At 37.9% G+C, this 19,745-nt stretch overlaps 1 protein-coding gene across 1 annotated transcript in view; it reads left to right on the top strand.

The window, feature by feature from the left end:
- CSMD1 (CUB and Sushi multiple domains 1) overlaps positions 1 to 19,745 on the top strand; it is a gene marked incomplete at its 5' end in the record, with an annotated part of 1,146,395 nt that overhangs the window by 781,302 nt on the left and 345,348 nt on the right. Inside the window, one exon of the mRNA XM_083350006.1 lies at positions 5,590 to 5,667. Within this exon, the coding sequence (XP_083206132.1) occupies positions 5,590 to 5,667 (78 nt within the window). The remainder of the gene's footprint in view (positions 1 to 5,589; positions 5,668 to 19,745) is intronic.

Below are 19,745 nucleotides of genomic sequence, written 5' to 3'. Positions count from 1 at the left end.
AAAGCCCCCATGGTCACAGCTCCTATATGGTCTTCAAAATGTTATACTGAGGATAGGAGAAGGTAGTATGAACAACAGACACATTCTGGTGAGAGAAAACCAGTGGTGGGATTCAGCCAGTTCGCACCAGTTCAGCAGAACCGATAGCTATTTTTTTGTTGCCCAGGCCCAGAATGGACTTCTGGAAGTGGCATCCACACAGAGAACTGGTTGTTCACATATTTGAATTCCACCATTGGAGAGAACTTCCCTCAGGATGGGGCTCCAGCACAAGTCTGAAAGCTCAAAAGACTAAATCTCCGGTCCCGGTGGCCGACCCAGACTGGATTCTGAAACATAATCCCGGGACACGTATATTTGCCTTCATTCACAGATGTTATTGTTGAATAATATACAAGGATGTTGCAGGATGTAAACTGTTCTGAGCAAAACTGCCTTTGCAACTGAGTGGTGGTGGTTTTGTCAATGCTGACAGTGTTCAAGCTGTGCTCCAGACATTTTGGGATTGCACCCAAGGCATCTCTTACTATTGGTGTTCCCTTTGCTTTCTTTTGCCACAGTCGTTCTATTTCTATTTGCAGGTCTTTGTATTTTGTTACCTTCTCCAGTTCTTTCTCTTCTACAGTATTCTGCTGTCTCCATTATCTTGGATAATGACATGACACAGCATTTCACAGCAAGTGTCTTTCTCAGCTAATGTAGTCATTGTTTTAAGATACTGTAGTGAACCTGTGTGTGAGTCTGTAGGAAAAAGTGACTTATTTGAATCCAGGGACAGGGGGTTAGAAGAAGGCAAGAGTTTAGTGCAGACTGCATACATAAACGAGAACAAGCTAGACATTTTTTTAAAAAAAATAGAGATAGTGTGGCAAATTAGAAATTGACTAGAGGGTTTAAAACTGGATCTGTCAATAAGGTTGTCCTTGAAATCTGCTCATCAATTCTGAAGTCAACATTGGGAGGCATAGCTCCCACGAAATGGGAATTTCAGCAAGGCAAGACAAAATGTGTGTGATTTGAGTCATGCCCTATCTGAGCCGAAAGAAGATCAGCTTGGCTGCCTAAGGAGAATGAGGTTTTCAAAACACTAATATAGTGCTAGTGCTGAATCAAGCAAAAATGTCACGTGTGACGAACCAAATATCTCACTCAACAAGAATGGATTAGGACATGTTATTTTACTCTGCTGCATGAATAAAAATTTCCAAAAGGACTATTTCAATTTTCATATAGGCTATGTGTGATCTGAGTATAGGAGCATACATATTGATCTAGAAGCATCAGAAAAGCAGAAGAGGAATATAGTTCTCCCTTTTAATATAATAATAGCAGTCAGACAAAGGGGAAAAACAGACAAAAAACAATGATGGCATATTATGTACATTCATGGCAGCTATACGGAAGAATGCTCGATAAAATTGGTTTTTCTGATGTCCAGGTTTATGAAGGTGACTGTTAGTATTGCTCAAAATTGTTTTATGGCTTTTCTGAAAAGAAATGCAGTAACATGTCTTTTGAAGCAGATAGTAATATTCTGTTTATCCCTAAATGGTTTTCTCGGAAGATAGCCTAATACATATACAGTGAATTTTGCCCCATTTTACAATCACTGCAGTTGTTAATTTAGTAACGTGGTTGTTAAGTGAATCTGGCTTCCCCAGAATGTGGCAAAAGGTGATCACACGACCCCAGGACACTGGAACTGTCATAAATATGACTCAGTTGCCAAGCATCTGAATTCTAATCATGTGATCATGGGGATGCTGCAACAGTCATAAGTATGAAAAATGGTCATAGATCACTTTTTTCCAATTCTATTTTAACTTTGAACATTCACTAAATGAAGCATTGTAAGTCAAGGACTACCTGTATATCTGTGCATTAGTGATAATTACTATTTTTGTACAGGGTGGGACATGAAATGGCAGTGAGCAGCCTTCCCTACCTGGTCCTCTACAGATATGTGGATTAATTACAAAGGGCCCCATCTAGTGTGATCCCAAACAAGCTGGGGATGATGGAAATGTTATTCTATCAAAGCTGGAGGATGCTCCCTTCTGAGAAGGCATTATCAGCCAAGAACAGTGCTGAAGCAGATTGTCATCTTGAGTTTTTGATACTGATAATCAGGAAAAGCAGGAAACAAGGCTGAAAAGTGCCATTAACAATTAAGAAAGACCATTTCAGTAGGTAACAGACAACCAGACAATTGGGATGGAAGGAAATGTGTTGAAGGTTTGTAATATGTCACTCTCTGTGCCTCACATAGAGAGAACAATCTAAAAAGGTGGTAATGCTTCCATGAAATTCAGTAATGAGATCATTAATAGCCATTTGGGGATTTCAAGCACATTGAAGGAAACTGTCAGCATTGCTTTCTCCTCTTCCCCATCCCCAAAGAATGGAGTTAACTTATTTCAAAGACTTTTTAATGGGACACCCCTGGGTCATCCATTCATTTCAAAAGGTTTACTAGGATTTGCTATTTTGAAAACCTGGTAGAAAGTAACTTGCACAAAAGGACCCCAATATAACTAATAATACATCAATCAAAATCTAGAAACTACTTTAGTAAATGGTTTACCAACAGTGACATGTTCAAAACAAGTTCCCATGCCAGTTCAATTGCAGCTAAGATATTAGAAGATGTTTACACTGCTGCTGTCATAAATGATCCTGAAAGATATTTCAAGGAAAATGCCACTTCTTGGTGTGACTTGGTATACTTTGGGGGAGGAGGGATTGTGTAGCTTTCAATATAATGACGCGATTTGGACACCACAGTGGAGATAAAGAGCTGTGTATCTATCTATGATGGATTAATTTAAGTTTCTAATGGAAGAAATTTATGGCAAAAAATATTTTGGACGATGGTACTATTTCTGTTACACTATTATGCCCAAACCGTGGTTCACTTAAAGCAATCAAATCATTCTGAAGATACAATATAATTTAATTTGCATGTAATCAATAAGTCTCTGTCTGTTTCTCTCTGTCTCTCTCTGTCTCTGTCTCTGTCTCTGTCTCTCTCTGTCTCTCTCTGTCTCTGTCTCTCTCTGTCTCTGTCTCTCTCTCTCTCTCTCTCTCTCTCTCTCTCTCTCTCTCTCTATATATATATATATATATATATATATATATATGTATATATATATACTGTATGTGTGTGTGTGTGTGTGTGTCTGTGTGTGTCTGTGTGTGTCTCTCTGTGTGTGTCTATTTGTCTGTGTCTGTGTATTTGTCTGTGTGTATATTTGTGTGTCTGTGTATATGTATATGCATATAGATATATATGTATGTGTCTGTGTACACACACACACACACACATAAAATGTTGTTGTTATTATTAGCTGCGAAGTCATGTCCGACCCATCGTGACCCCATGGACAACATTCCTCCAGGCCTTCCTGTCCTCTACCATCTTCTGGAATCCATTTAGGCTCACGCCTACTGCTTCAGTGACTCCATCCAGCCCCCCCCCCCACTTTACTGAGTAGCCCTGAGCAAAAGCAGAATCACAGCATATATATTTTTGACCTACTCCACTGCAAAGATAAAACAAAGGAAAAAGGCAGACAGTATACAGTAGATTTCAACTTTGGGTTAAAATGTTTTAGAAAAATCCATCTGAGTGACCTTATGGCTATTTATCCCTTCCTACTAGATTAGCATGTAGCCATGCTATCACTGAGATATGGTCAGTGAATATTTGGGCTACTGCGTCGTAATTAACATAGGTTTGGTAGTGAATGCAGCTTACATATGTGTGTGGGGGAGGACCTTTTACCATTACAACACCATGCAGCCATTTGAAGTCTGTATATTAGTCAACTCATTTTCAGTTATTGCAAATATGGAATGTGTATATTGTACTAGTATTTTAGAAGTTACTATCACATTATCTCTTTAATCAGGAACAAGAAAAAAAAAGAAAAAAATGTTCTACAATTAATTAATACATACAAATAGATAAATAGGAACATGGTTCATGGTTTAGAATGGTGAAGGCAACTAACTGTTCTTCATTCCAGCAAAACATTGCTTAGGGTAATTAATAAGCCAGCATCTGCTTATCAGGGTCAGCATTAAGGAGATGCATAACATATTAAATGTTATAACTACAGCCAATAATATATTCAGATAATTTTTGAAACAGATGCATTTTTTGGCACTTCCTTGACTTAATTTCTTATAAAGGATAAACACAAAAGGTATACTGTAGTTGCTGGATCAGACCAGAACATCAGATTTATTTATTTTTTTAAAAGCAGGCATATATTGAGCTGACATAAGTGCAGAAGCAGATTTTTTTTAACAATTTGAAAAAGCCAGAGAATCCTATCAAATGAATTTGGAACTTTCAGAAAAAGATGGAGGAATCACAAGAAAGGCTGGAAAAGGAAAGATAAACAGGAGAAATCTTTATCCCTGCTTCTAAAATCTGCTGGATCAAAAGCCATCCCCAGCATAGATTCCAATTGTAGATGATTATAAATACAGATTAATTGCCTTTTTCTCCATAAAAAAATAATTCTGAAATGGAGCATTTGGAAATAGAGAACTATCTCATGGGATAGGGAATGGGTGGCATGAATATGTTCAATTCACTATTTCCAACAAGCAACTCCTTCTTACAGAGATTCAAATTATTACTGTGAACATCTTGTGTCTATTCCCCTTGGGCACTAAAAGGACTCTCAATGTATAGAATGGTTGCTGGCTCCCATTTTCTTTTTGTGAAGTATCTTTTAAATGGTTAAGGATGATTTCTTAGGCTGCCTTATTGCTTCATTAATCTACTTGCTAACCCTAAAAGCATTTCTGGCTGAACAGCAGGATAAAAATGCTTAAAGAAATCTTGTAAGTTTGGAATGTTTAAAGAGAAAAACTTGGGCACAATGTGAAACACAGAAATTGGGAGAAAAGTTTAAGTAACTTTGTCTTATATTGGTTAGTTCATCATCTTTCCCTCTCTGCTGATAATTTCCTACAGAAAAGGGATTGATGAGATACAGGCTTTGTTTTGGCTAATGTTTTTCTTAAGCTCCATGTAATTACTGAGCTGCTTGCTTAAGACATGACACATAAGAAGATTCCTCAGCTCTTCCTGTTGATCGCTTATACAGAAATAATAAGTTGCAGCATGATGGGGAAAAGGCAACCCATTTAGCAGTGCTTTTTTTGCAAAAGAAAAAGGTGCCGGAACTCACACACATCATACAACCCGCCTTGCCTACTCTACAAGGTTCCATCCAAAAAAGGTGCCGGAACTCCGTTCTGAGCGTTCTATAAGAAAAAAAGCCCTGCCATTTAGTATCTTGTACTTTGAGTTTGATTTACTACAATTCATTGCAATATCTGTATCCATTTTCACATACCATAAATGAATATTCTGCAAGTTAACAGTAGAACGATTGAGAATTTTTGATAGAAGAAAAATTGTTTCAGTAAAACTTAATTTTAAAAGGTGATAAAATGAAACATTCACTTACAGACAAATGCATTGATATCTTTCCATATTAACCTGAATAGATCTTGAGTGCAGTATTTCTTCCAATATGAAAAAAATACATGTTTTGTTTTCTTTTACAGTGAAAAAGGCAATTGAGCTGAAATCGAGGGGTGTCAAGTTGTTGCCCAACAAAGACAACAATCACAAGAATTCTGTTTGTAAGTTTATCATTTTTTCTTTAAAGAATTAAGTCCTAAATCCACAACACTTTAATAGAGGACCAGAGTTTTAAGGTAAAACATGCAAGATGGTTAAAGTATCAACTAAAAACACCATACATTAAACAAGATGCACAACAGCCACCATTAGATTTTTCTGTGTTTTGTTAATCTGCAAATTGTTGACCTGCTATGCTATGTTATGTTTTGTTACATAGACTCCCACAGAGGAACATTCACTAGGCATCATCCAGCTCTTTCTCTTGGTCAGTCCACATCTTATATGTGATCTTGCTTAGGGGGAATTGGGCTACAGGAATATATGCCACCAACAAGGAGTGAGGCAGTAACAACATGGAGCTATTAACCTGAAGAGCAACAGTTTAGGCCTATTGGCCCTCTGTTTCTTCCTCAGAGGAAAGGAATAATTGAATATTCAGTTTGCAAGAACCAGACTGAAATGGCTAGATAATCTCTTGAAGAGTAGGAATTTTCTCTCTCAGCTACATATAACAATGGATCTTGATTTGCTATGTGCCCAGAAAAGACATTTGCTACCCCTTCTCAAGAACAAAATGCCTTAGGATAATTCCAATGTTCTCTGCTGTATATTCTTAGGAAATTAAGACAATGGAAAGAGAACAGTGAATACAATTTTCACAGCAGCAATATTTCAAATATTTTAATGGTTGTCCTTCAGCATTTTAAACTGTGGGGCACTTAAGGCAAGGCTTTTATTGTGAACCTGCTTTGTCTTATTCTAAGAATGTTATGAATCACCTTAGTGTGTGTATGTCTTCATACATATAGTGCCAATGTTTCCACAACTAAAAAATGTTCAGTGAGACTTTCTTCTTGCGGAAAAAAAGTTCTTGTGGAAGAAAAAAAGATCTCACAAAGTTGCAAGGTCTGACTTCACTTTTTTTAGTCTCACAAACTCTGTTTCCTGCAGTGGGAGACAAATGCACCAGAGCTGGAAAGCAGGCTAGTGAAGAATTTTATTTTGCTTTCGGAAAGAGGGAGGAGCTGCTCAATGGTGCGCCAAGCCCTATAGCAGTGCCGGGAGGAGAAGCGGCAGGAAACAGGGCTGCCATTTTGAGAATGGAGAAGGGAGATGTGGGGTTATGCAGGGCGGCAAGCAAGTGCTCTTCTCTGCATCACTGCATAGAGCCGTTCCCCTCTCCATTCTTCATTCTCTCCAGTCACAGCGATGGAGGGCTGGCAGAGGGAAGCGACAGTCATGGTGAAAGCCACGGGAGAGTTGGTGGAGGAGAAGGAGGTGGTGGCTGCCACCAGGCAGGTGATCTGTGGGTTGGAGTGTGAAGAAAGCCCCTCCAGCAGTGCACAATAGCAGTGGAGCCTTTCTATGTCACTCGTCCCTGGCTCCAAAACGGTGGAGGGGGACCAGGTCTACCCTTCCCATCCTCCATATGGTAGCATGGCAGTCCAGCTCAGGAGGGGAGTGAAAGGAAGCAAGGAATGGGCTGGCTAGGGAGAACCCTGAAGGAAGTGTGTGGGGGGCATGTGGGGCAGCTCAACCCCATCCCCCACATGCCTTGCCTCATTGTAGCAGCAGCAGTACAATGTGCCGCATGTCCTCCTGTCCATTGTGGCAGCCAGGTGGGATGGAGTGGGCGGGATCCTAATTAGGGCTTATAGTTTGAGTAGGGCTTATATTAGACCCACCCTCACAAATCAGGGTAGGTCTTTTTTTCGGGGTAGACTTTTTTTCGGGGAAACACAGTACTAATGGAGTACACAGTGTCTTTTACCCACAGATGTTCAATTTTGGGAAATAGATTTAGTTGGTGGACAGCTAAAAAGAAAGTTAAGAAGTCTTTACTTGAGTCAAGTGATAATTCTGACACTGACTGATAAGCATCACTTATTCATACTTCCATAATTTTGGAAGAACAATCAGGGTTCTGTTCTGTTCCATTCCCATCTTTGACTGCACTAAAACTCTGCAAAACCAAATTAACAAAAGCATTGCTTTGTATTACTATTATAATTATAATTTCCAGAGACACCCATAGACACATAATCACATCTTTACTTTATTATTCAAACTTTTTTCTTCTGCTTTGCCTGGTTTTTGAAATGCCAGACCACCTTGTCCCAGTATTGCTAAGCGGGTACCTCAGAGAATTAGAGGTCACAGTGTATTTAAACAAATGTCTGCTTCATGTACCTCTGTTGACTATTGAGTGAGTTCCCAGGTCTGCATATTTAGCATAAATGAATGTGATCTTTCAATGTTTTATGTAAAGGGATATCTTTGGTGTGATCTTATTAACTAGAATTTGCCATACTTTAGAAATTATTGGCTTTGGATAAAGTACTCATGAAGGGTTGGGTTGTTTTTTTTTTACATTGCAGTTTTTGAAGGCAGCAAATTCTGCCTATGATGCAAATCTTTTAAAATGTAGCATTTAATTACAGAAAGTAAAAAAGCTGCATGTAGTCATCTCACAAACCACTGCTGATCAGACCATCCATTTGAATTATTAATGGAAATGGTCAGCTAATTAAGTTCAACTTTTCACTAATTCATTATCGTCGCCAGAGCTATAAATAATTCTTGCCAGAAATATTATAATATTACCTGCACTTAGACTTTATTGCAAAGTTTCTGTGGAGAGGTCTGGGTGTGGATGTGGATCGGGGAAATAAGGCAGTAAAAAATAATCTTCCTGGAAAAGGTTTCAGAAATTCATTAGGACAAGAAGGAAGAATTGGCATTCCATAAGGCACAGCCTTATATAGAACCAGTTTGATGCAGTGGTCAATGCATCAGGCTAGAAATCAGGAGAACATAAATTCATGAAACCAGCTGGGTGACCTTGGGCCAGTCACTTTATTTCAGCCCTTGGAAGCAGGAAGTGACAAACCACTTCTGAGAAGCCTTGCCCAAAAAACTGCAAGGACTTGTCCTAGCAGTCTCTGAAAAGTGAATGGAAATTTTAAAAAAGGCACAGCACTACCTTATTTGATAATATTGTTGCAGTTGTGTATAGTAGCTGGAAGTCTCTTGAACAGGGTATCTATGGCATTTTGCTATAATAATTGAATACTTTATTATACACATATTATTTATGTATGACGTATTGCTCTGTTCAGAAAGACTGGGACTTGCTAATGATTTTGTGGCAGATCACCTTGCTTTATTGCCAAATATGGACAGTTTTGTCTATGCACTCAGTTTCCTCCGTAATGAAAATGGGTGAAAATTAGTTCTCTGAACAAGACAAGGAAGGGATATCTAAAAGGAAAATATTCATTTGCTTGCCATGGCCTGCAGGCAGAAATGTTGAATATTCTGCAGCTAGTGCAGCTTCCTTACCTTTGTAGTGTTGATATCCCATTTAGTGTAGAGATGAAGAAAATTGAGTTATTCTTAAGGCAATGTTTTTTGCCATGTAGAGGCAAAGAACAAATGGCTTTACAGATTCAGTATTGATCTGCTGTAACACATTTAGATGAATTGATGGTACATGCTGTGTTACTCAGCAGCTGATACTCAAACAGCTAATTCTGGGCCATAATATCCCTGCTGATTCACTGCTGGATGTATTGGTAAAAGGTGGTAAAAAGTATGATTTATTTTAACTGTTTGAGGAAAATTATAACTAGCATAATCCATAGGGATAAACGCATTTTAAGATAAGCATTGTATACCATTGTGTAAATATCTGCCTGATTTATCACTGTGTTCTTAGTATTATATAACAGCTTTGAAAAATTAAAATTGTACATTTCATCAATTTCTCATCCTATCCCCAAAGTACAACAAAATATTTTTTAAACTTTTTCTACGTGCAAAATATGTGCATTTATTATATTGTGGTACATGAAGGCTGCAGTCTTCTGAATAGCTGTTTTGGGATATTGCAAATTCTTATGAAATGCATCTTTATTCATTTATCAATAGAAGTAAGATTACGTCACACTAATCTGGATATGCAGAGACTATTTTTATCCCTTTAGTGGTCACTTCCTGCTTTGATTGATATGGTGATTTATTTCTTCATCTAGAAGGGTGAATGTATCTTTCTTCAGATGTGGTTGAGAGATTCAACACAGGCCATGCTAGCTAGAACTACTCAGGGCAGCTTCTGTAATGTCACATGATTCCTTGTAGTACATTTCTTGAGGATTTTCATTAAAACTTCAAGCTTTCTCCACTCAGAGCTTTCAAAAAGTGAGTCAGGGGAACTCTCACATGGATTTCTTGCATTTTCATTGGATAGATTGAGTAGCCATATAAATTCAGTGAATAAGTGCATAATAAATAATGATGTTATTACTGGTGATGCAGTGGTTAGAATATAGTATTTGCAGGCTAATTCTGCCAACTGCCAACAGTTCAATTCTCACCAATTCAAGGTTGACTCAACCATCCATCCTTCTAAAGTCAGTAAAATGAGGACCCAGATTATACAGAGTGTTGTAAAGCACTGTGGAGCAGTATATAAGTCTAAGTGCTCTTGCTATGTTGATTCCTAATTTGAGGGGTCTCTGCAGTTATGTTTTCTGGGCTTTTGTATTCTCTTTCACAGAGGGAACCTTAATTTTGCTTTGCTTTGTTAGCTTTGACAATATATCAAGTGCACATAACACTTGCTTTCAAAGATAAGAAGGGTGCTAAAGATAGATAGTATTGTTGCTGAATGAGGAAAAACCTAAAATGATGCTTTGCTTAATTTTGTGATACTTTTGTTACCTTGGTGAAAGAATGGGAAAGGGGGAAAACGAGCAACTGAGAGTAATCACTAAAACATTACAAGAAGTAAAACCTAAGAAAACTTTGTCTTGACTTGGTAACTGGCACATCTAAATTTTGGATGGTTCCCCCTGTTTTCTCGGTTTTCCCATTCTCCTGAATACATATTTCCAGACAAAATTCATAAATAGGATTTCAAATAGAGCCTGGAATTGTTTGTCTAGTGACTGGTCTGTCTTTTATATAGTTCTTGATCATTGTAAATTATCCTAAGAACCTGAAAACTGCCCATAGAGAGATGGTTTAATATATCCAAGCACCAAGTCTAAATAATTATAGTAATATTTAATAGAATATTAAATAGAAGATATAAATCAGATGTTAATACTATGTTGACTGAAATATATTGAAAATAATCAGGATTTCTCCTTAGAACATAGTTCTTTGGCCCCAAAGAGGATCAGCATGATTTCAGACTGTGGCCTTTGACTTATAATGCATAATCCAGTTTTATAATTTATAGCTCAATTATACAATGGAGATTACTAAAAGAATAAAAATAATCAGAAAAAGGATGCAATAACAGTCAGAGAATTAGCTATACATGGCATTTATGAAATAACTTTTCCCCTAGTCATCCATCGGGTAATAATAATAATAATAATAATAATAATAATAATAATAATAATAATAATAATAATAATAAGAAGAAGAAGAAGAAGAAGAAGAAGAAGAAGAAGAAGAAGAAGAAGAAGAAGAAGAAGAAGAAGAAGAAGAAGAAGTTGAAAGGGACCTTGGAGGTCATCTAGTCCAACCCCCTGCTCAGGCAGGAAACCCTATACCATTTCAGGCAAATGGCTGTCCAGTCTCTTCTTAAAAACTTCCAGTGTTAGAGCATTCACCACTTTTGGAGGCAGGTTGTTCCACTGGTTAACTGTTCTAACTGTCAGGACGTTTCTCCTTAGTTCTAGGTTGCTTCTCTCCTTGACTAGTTTCCATCCGTTGCTTCTTGTCCTGCTTTCAGGTGCTTTGGAGAATAGCTTGACTCTCTCTTCTTTGTGGCAACCCCTGAGATATTGGAACACTGCTATCATGTCACCCCTCACCCTTCTCTTCCTTAAACTACACATACCCAATTCCAGCAACCGTTCCCTATATGTTTTAGCCTCCAGTCCCCCAATCATCTTTGTTGCTCTTCTCTGTACCCTTTCTAGAGTCTTGACATCTTTTTTACATCGTGGTGACCAAAACTGGATGCAGTATTCCAGGCGTGGCCTTACCAAAGCATTGTAAAGTGGTATTAGTACTTCACTTGGTCTTGATTCTATCCCTCTGTTAGTGCAGCCTAGCACTGTGTTGGCTTTTTTGGCAGCTGCAGCACACTGCTGGCTCATATTGAAGTGACTGTCTACTAGGACTCCGAGATCCCTCTCACAGTTACTACTATTGAGCAAGGTACCACCTATACTATACCTGTGCATTTCATTTTTCCTGCCTAAATGTAGAACCTTACTTTTTCCACCATTGAATTTCATTTTGTTAGATAGCACCCAGTGTTCGAGTCTGTCCAGATCCTCCTGTATCTTAAGCCTATCTTCTGGAGTATTGGCTATTCCTGCCAGCTTGGTGTCATCTGCAAATTTGATGAGTTCCCCATCTATCCCCTCATCCAAATCATTGATGAAGGTGTTGAAGAGCACTGGGCCCAGAACATAGCCCTGGGGCACCCCACTACACACTTCCTTCCATGTGCAGTTCCATTGAGGACCACACGCTGAGTACGGCCTGTCAGCCAGCTACGAATCCATCTGGTGGTGATGCTATCTAACCCACATTTTTCTATCTTATCAAGTAGTATGTTGTGATCTACTTTATCAAATGCCTTACTGAAGTCCAAGTAAATTATATCTACAGCATGCCTCTGGTCCACTAATTTTGTCACTTGGTCAAAGAATGTAATAAGATTTGTCTGGCATGATCTGTTTCTGACAAACCCATGTTGACTTTTAGTGATGACTTTGTTTGTATCAAGGTGTTTGCTGATTTGTTGTTTGATTATCTTTTCCAGAATCTTCCCAGGTATTGAGGTCAGGCTGATAGGTCTGTAGTTTCCAGGATCTTTTTTGAAGATGGGAACCATATCAGCTCTCTTCCAGTCCTCTGGTAGTTCTCCAGTGCTCCAGGATCTTTGAAAAATATAGTTCAGTGGTTCTGAGATCACGTCTGCCAGTTCCTTGAGAACCTTGGGGTGTAATCCATCTGGTCCTGGTGAATTGAACTCGTCTAGGCTGGACAGGTGTTCACTTACCATTTTTCTGCCTATCTTAACTTGCGTTTCTATTCTGTTTTTTATGGCACTGGTTTTGGTAGGTTGGACTGTTTTTTCCCTTTGTGTAAAGACAGATGCAAAAAATGAGTTAAATAGTTCTGCTTTCTCCCTGTTGCTTGTCACCTTCTTGCCACTTTCCCCCACTAATGGACCAATCATTTCCTTAACTTTTTTCTTGTTTCTTATATGTTTCTTGTTTCTTATATCCATTTTCAGAGGATGCCGGGGAAAAGGTTTTGTGGATGAAAATGAGGTTCATGGAATGAACTTTTGATATAAAACATTTATATTGCCTCGTGTCTTGTAACCAGCTCTGGATGGCTTCCAATCAAAAGTAAAACAACATAAAAACCTAATAAAACTATAAAACTAACTCACATTAAAAACAACAAAAACCTGGTTTTAAGTCATATACAGATAGTCTTCAACTTACAACAATTTGTTTAATGACCATTCAAAGTTACAACAGCACTGAAAAAGTGAGTTAGGACCATTTATCATACGATTGTTACACCATCCTCAGGGTCATGTGTTCAAAATTCAGATGCTTGGCAACTGACTTATATCTATGATGTGTCCCCGGGTCATGTAATCACCTTCTGCAGCCTTCTGACAAGTAAAGTCAGTGGGGAAACCAGATTCATTTGACAACTGGGTTACTAACTTAACAACTGTAGTGATTGACTTAACAGATGTGGCAAGAAAGGTCATAAAATGGGCCCCAAACTCACTTAACAAATATCTCCCTTAGCAACAGAAAATTTAGGCACAATTGTGATCTTAAGTCGAGGACTATCCATAGACTCTTATCCTATCACTTAGAGGGAAAGCCAAGTCTTCCACTTACACTGCAAGTTGTTTTCCTCGCTCTGGAATATGTATGTTGTCTTCATCTGGGGATTTGAGCACAAATCATTTCCTAGCATAATAACAATGACAATTAAAAGTCTATTTCAACAGACGTCTTAATTCTTCTTAATGCCCACCTGCCTAGAGATGGCAGATTCACTTCTGTCCCTTTTTGCAACATGAATCTACAATTCCATCTCTTTTGCTGATATGAGAAGCGTCCTACACACCTTGCATAATGTAATTATTTATATACTTTGAAAACTCCTTTCAAATAGAATGCTCATATATTTGGCAAAGAAAGTCAGGAAAGACAGGAATGGCCAATTGAAGAGGTAAAATACCCAGGAGTTGTTTTTCAATGTATCGTTGCACAGGAAGCACACATTTCATCTCCCTATTAAACTGAGGCTAATGTGAGCTCTAAAACCTGGGTTTCTGTTAAGGATAAGAATTGCTGTGCTCTCCCTTTGTCCTCTCTCATTGGTGCTTGGGTCATCTCTCATTTTCTTCTGAACAATTTTCGCTAAACTTCCTTTTTCTGCTTCTTTGTTGTAGTACTGGTAAATAACTTTAGGAGTTTGCTTAAGTGCTTGTATCTTAGAATTCAACTTGATGCCAGTTAGTTTTCCTAACTCTTAATGATAGAGTGAAATCTCAGATGCATATGTGACTGTTGCCTGACTATTACCCAGCATGGATGGTGGCGATGATTTATTTAAAATTGTTTTTTTTTATTGAAAAGTTTTAACATACAGTTTATCTTTAACAATCCCCCCTCCCCCTCCCCTCTCCCTCCCCCCTCCCTCTCCCCCCTCCCCCCCTCCCCCCCAACTTCCCAGAGCTAAATACAAGGTATTTATATAAAAAAACAATCATAAACAACCATATACTAAAAACCATAAGCTCTAAAATCCATCACTCTCTAGCTTATATAGGATAAAACAAACCTTAGTAATATTAAGTATATATAGAAAAGCTAAAATAGAAAAAGAAAAAAAAGAAAGAAGACTTATTCAAATGCTACATGAAACTTCTTGACCCTATACTTGTTCTGGATAAACTCAATCCATTTTCTCCATTCCATGATATAACGTTCTTGCGAGTGATCTTTCAAATAAGCCGAAATCTTTGCCATCTCTGCCAGGTCGGAGACCTTTAAAGTCCACTCTTCTATGGTCGGCAGTTCCTCTTTCTTCCAATACTGACCTATCAAAAGTCTTGCTGCCGTAATTAAGTTTAGCATCAATTTAGTGTCCACAACCGTAGCGTCCGTAATTATTCCCAACAAGAAAAGTTGCGGACAAAACTTTATCCTTTGCTTGAAGATCTTCTGCATATTCAACCAAATTTTTATCCAGAAGGCCTTAAGCTTTTTACAAGTCCACCATACATGAAAATATGTTGCATCTTCATCACCACATCTCCAGCATTTTGGCTGATAATTCGGATACATACTTGCAAGCTTTTTAGGATCTAGATGCCATCTATAAAACATTTTATAAAAGTTCTCTCTTAAATTTTGAGCTTGTGTAAATTTTACGTTCCTCACCCAAATCTTTTCCCACGTGTCCATTGTGATAACTTCCTGGATATTTTGGGCCCATTTTATCATACAATCCTTAACAAGTTCTGTTTCTGAATCAATCTCTATCAATGCAAGATATATCCGTTTAATATGTGCTGGTCCCTGATTTCTAATTTGCTTCATCAGATTTTCATCAGTCATTGTGAAACCATTTTTCTGATCTTCTTTCCACCTGGCCCGTAGCTGAGTATATTGAAACCAATTTTGAACAATCTTCTCGTCTCGCAAGAGACTATATGTCTTCAAACACCAAACATTCCTTTCCAAACTTAGAATCTCCTTGTACGTAGTCACATCATGTTTGAAACCAGCATGTATATTTTCTATTGCGTGTTTTGGAATTGCCCACAATGGTATCTTACAATCTAACTTATGTCTATACTTCTTCCAAACTCTCAGCAATGCCTGTCTTAAAATATGCACTCTAAACACATTATCTACCTTCTTATCATACAACAAATATGCATGCCAGCCAAACAGCAAGTCGTAGCCCTCAAGATTTAATAATCTCTCTTGTGTCAAATTAATCCAATCACTTATACCTGCTAACGCAGCAGCTTCATAATATAATTTAAAATTAGGCATTTTAAGACCACCTCTTTCACGAGTATCCTGCATAATCTTAAGTTTAACTCGTGGCCTTTTCCCTGCCCAAACAAATTTGTTGATACCTCTCTGCCATTCCTCCAAATTAGAATCTTTCTTAAGAGCCGGTATCATTTGAAATAAAAATAAAAATTTAGGCAGGACATTCATTTTTACTGCTGTGATTCGCCCCAACAAAGACAATTGCAGTTTTTCCCAACTCTCCATTTCTTTTTGTATTTTTCCCCATAATTTTTCATAATTATTTTTATATAATTTTGTATTAGAGGGCGACAAAAACACCCCCAAATATTTAACCCTTTTAACAATCTCAAATCCAGTTAACCCTTCTAAAAGGGCCTTTTGCGATGCTGTCATGTTTTTAGCCAAAATTTTAGTTTTCTGTGCATTAACTTTAAATCCAGAAACCTTCCCATATTGCATTATTATCTCCATCAGGTCCACAACAGAACTCTCCGGCTGGGTCACTGTAACAACCAGATCGTCTGCGAACGCTCTCAATCTATAATCCTGATCTCTAATCTGTATACCCTTAATTCTTTCCGAATTTCGTATTTTTACCAATAATATCTCCAATGTTAACACAAATAACAAGGGCGATAACGGACACCCTTGCCTTGTGCCCTTCTCAATATTACATACTTCTGTCAGGCTATTGTTGACTATTATTCGGGCTGTTTGTTTTTGATATAAAGCCCTGATTGGTTGCAAAAATTTATCCCCAAAATTCATAAATTCATTTTGTCTAAAACTTTCATCAAAAATTGCCAATTCAATTGATCAAAAGCTTTTTCAGCGTCTAAAAAAATTAGCGCCGCAGGGATCTGGTTGTTCCTTTCCAAAAATTCCAACACATCTACTATATGCCTCACATTATTTTTCATTTGCCTACCACTAATAAACCCAGTTTGATCCCCATGAATCACCCGTTGCAGAACCCTCATCAATCTATTAGCCAGCACCTTAGCAAATATCTTATAGTCTGTATTTAATAATGATATCGGTCTATAGTTTTTAACTTGAGTAACATCTTGGTCTTCCTTCGGAATCAAAGAGATAAAAGCAGATCTCCAAGATGGAGGCACCTTTCCCCCTCTCTGGATTGTCTGGAACAATTCCTTTAACGGTTTAACCATCTCTAATTGTAAATTTTTGTAGTAGGCCTATTTAAAATTGTTATAGCTGCACATGCTGGAAGACTCTATGAATCGAATCCAGAAACAATAACAGCAGTTTAAAACATATAGCTACACAGATAACCTAAAGTAAAACAATCCTTATAATTACTGAGATGTAAAGATTACTTGGATCATTTGCACTAATCTGAAATTAGTGAGCATCCATTTCCAGCATTGTATTTACTGAATGCCTATCAACCTCCCATTTAATGTGCATGTCAGCAATTACAGCATTAATAGCTGTATATAGATTTGACTCCTAAGTCTACTGGGTGGTGTCCTGAGTATCTGCTGGATGGCATCCTGGGTAGTTTGATTTTCTCCAGCAGATTTCTGTAATGTGGTCATTTCCCACAAAAGTCTCAATTTTAAAGGGGCTTCTTTCTGTAAAAGTGTATCCCTACAGCAGAAGCACGCCTTATTTTACTCCGTGTGATATGTTCTACCCCTATGGGCAGCACAGCTGCCTGTAGTATTCTGGATCCAGGCGTCCTTGCCCTAGAAAGAAATTCTTACCTTATATCCATCTGCTTGCTCATTAGGTTTCTTCAAATATTGGGAATGTTGGCTGGTCAGCTCCATCACGCAGACTGAAAAATTACAGGCCTTCTCCCCCCACCCCCCTTCTATTACTTAGCAAGGTAATATGCCTCATGGAGCTACAAATAAATATCTCACAAACCTTCATCCAAGAAAAGCCAAATGCCAAGAGACAGATAACCTTTTAAAGTCAAAAATGCATTCTATAAGTTCCTGTCCCATTTTGTAGTTTCTGCCAGAAAATATAAAGCATTCAGCAATAATAATAGGCTGGGATTTGTAGTTGGTGCAGTTGGGCTGCTGTAAGTCTGCGATGTGAGCTCTGTGAGCTTCACAGGAACACAGAATTTTCAGGGGATTATATGACCTTTTCAGGTAAAATGGTAAGAATACGGCCATCCTCTTTTCTTGAGGAATAATATTTGCAGCAAGCCACCTCTCAAGCCTATCTCTTTTAAAAGTTAGCTCCCCTGCTGGTTCAGAAAATAGTTGCTCTTGTACCCATTACTCACTGCGGTGCAGATAATGTGCACAGATAACTTTCCACCAAAACACTTTGACCTGCATTAAGCTGAGGGACAGAAATTCTTCCTTTGTCATCAATGTAATAATTTTAGGATTCTGTTAAAGTGATCCCAAGTAAGAGGCATTTCTCGGTCAGCAGGGGAAAAAAAACTGTGACGAGAAGGGTGAGGGGTGACATGATAGCAGTGTTCCAATATCTCAGGGGCTGCCACAAAGAAGAGGGAGTCAAGCTATTCTCCAAAGCACCTGAAAACAGGACAAGAAGCAATGGATGGAAACTAGTCAAGGAGAGAAGCAACCTAGAACTAAGGAGAAACTTCCTGACAGTTAGAACAATTAACCAGTGGAACAACCTGCCTCCAGAAGTGGTGAATGCTCCAACACTGGAAATTTTTAAGAAGAGACTGGAGAGCCATTTGCCTGAAATGGTATAGGGTTTCCTGCCTGAGCGGGGGGTTGGACTAGATGACCTCCAAGGTCCCTTCCAACTACTTCTTCTTCTTCTTCTTCTTCTTCTTCTTCTTCTTCTTCTTCTTCTTCTTCTTCTTCTTCTTCTTCTTCTTCTTCTTCTTATTATTATTATTATTATTATTATTATTATTATTATTATTATTATTATTATTATTATTATCATTATTATTATCATTATTATTATTATTATTATTATTATTATTATTATTATTATTATTATTATTATTATTATTATTATTATTATGAACTGCTACACAGCCTAAGTAACATATCCTTTTGCCATATTTCTTGATGCATCAAACTCTAAATCTTTAATTATTCCCATACCCGAATTGCAACAGTGCTGCACAACCGTGAAATACTAAGCAGGCAACCTAACAATTGAAGTCGGAGAGGGGAACACCTGCATTTATTTATTTATCTCTCAACACAGTCAGTTTGACTCTTTCTAGCTTACATGATATAATAACATTTCAGAGCATCTGCTATTTGCCTGAGAAATAAAAGCAATTCAAAGTGAAGCAAACCCTGTAATTCTAACAAACAAGCTAAAAACAAAACAACAACAACAAAAGAGATGGTGCAATCTTAATTAGAATGGCTCAGCCTTCCTCAGCTTCTCAAAAAGGAGCAGGCAGTCTACTGTAAGAACATTCTACCAAAAAGCAGCGCCTCCTGGCTTCAGCCTCTTGTATTTCCTGAAAGTAGAGAACTAGAAGCCAAGGGGGAGGAATAAAAAAACAGCCCCAAAGTTTGTTTGTTTGCTTGTATGGCTTCCTCATTCCCACTCCAAGCTTTTTAACTAATGTTCCAGTGATTGCTTAGGAGACTTGAAAGGACAGGTAGGGATTAGCATGGAGAAAAAAATCTATCTATGTAGTCATTGGCAGTTCTGGAGGATATCTTTAAATCTGGCTAGGTGAGAGTACTACCGAAGAAACTCTGCCTAAATAATGATAATGATAATGATAATGATAATGATAATGATAATGATAATGATAATGATAATGATAATGATAATGATAATGATAATGATAATGATAATAATAATAATAATAATAATAATGATGATGATGATGATGATGATGATGATGATGATGTCGGAAGGGACCTTGGAGGTCATCTAGTCCAACCCCCTGCTCAGGTAGGAAACCCTATGCCATTTTGGACAAATGGCTGTCCAGTCTCTTCTTAAAAACTTCCAGGGTTGGAGCATTCACTGGAAGTTTTTAAGAAGAGACTGGACAGCCATTTGTCCAAAATGGTATA

The sequence above is a fragment of the Vipera ursinii genome, assembly GCF_947247035.1.
Source record: "Vipera ursinii genome assembly, chromosome: 1".
Lineage (NCBI taxonomy): Eukaryota > Metazoa > Chordata > Lepidosauria > Squamata > Viperidae > Vipera > Vipera ursinii.
This window is presented reverse-complemented; position numbering and strand designations above follow the sequence as displayed.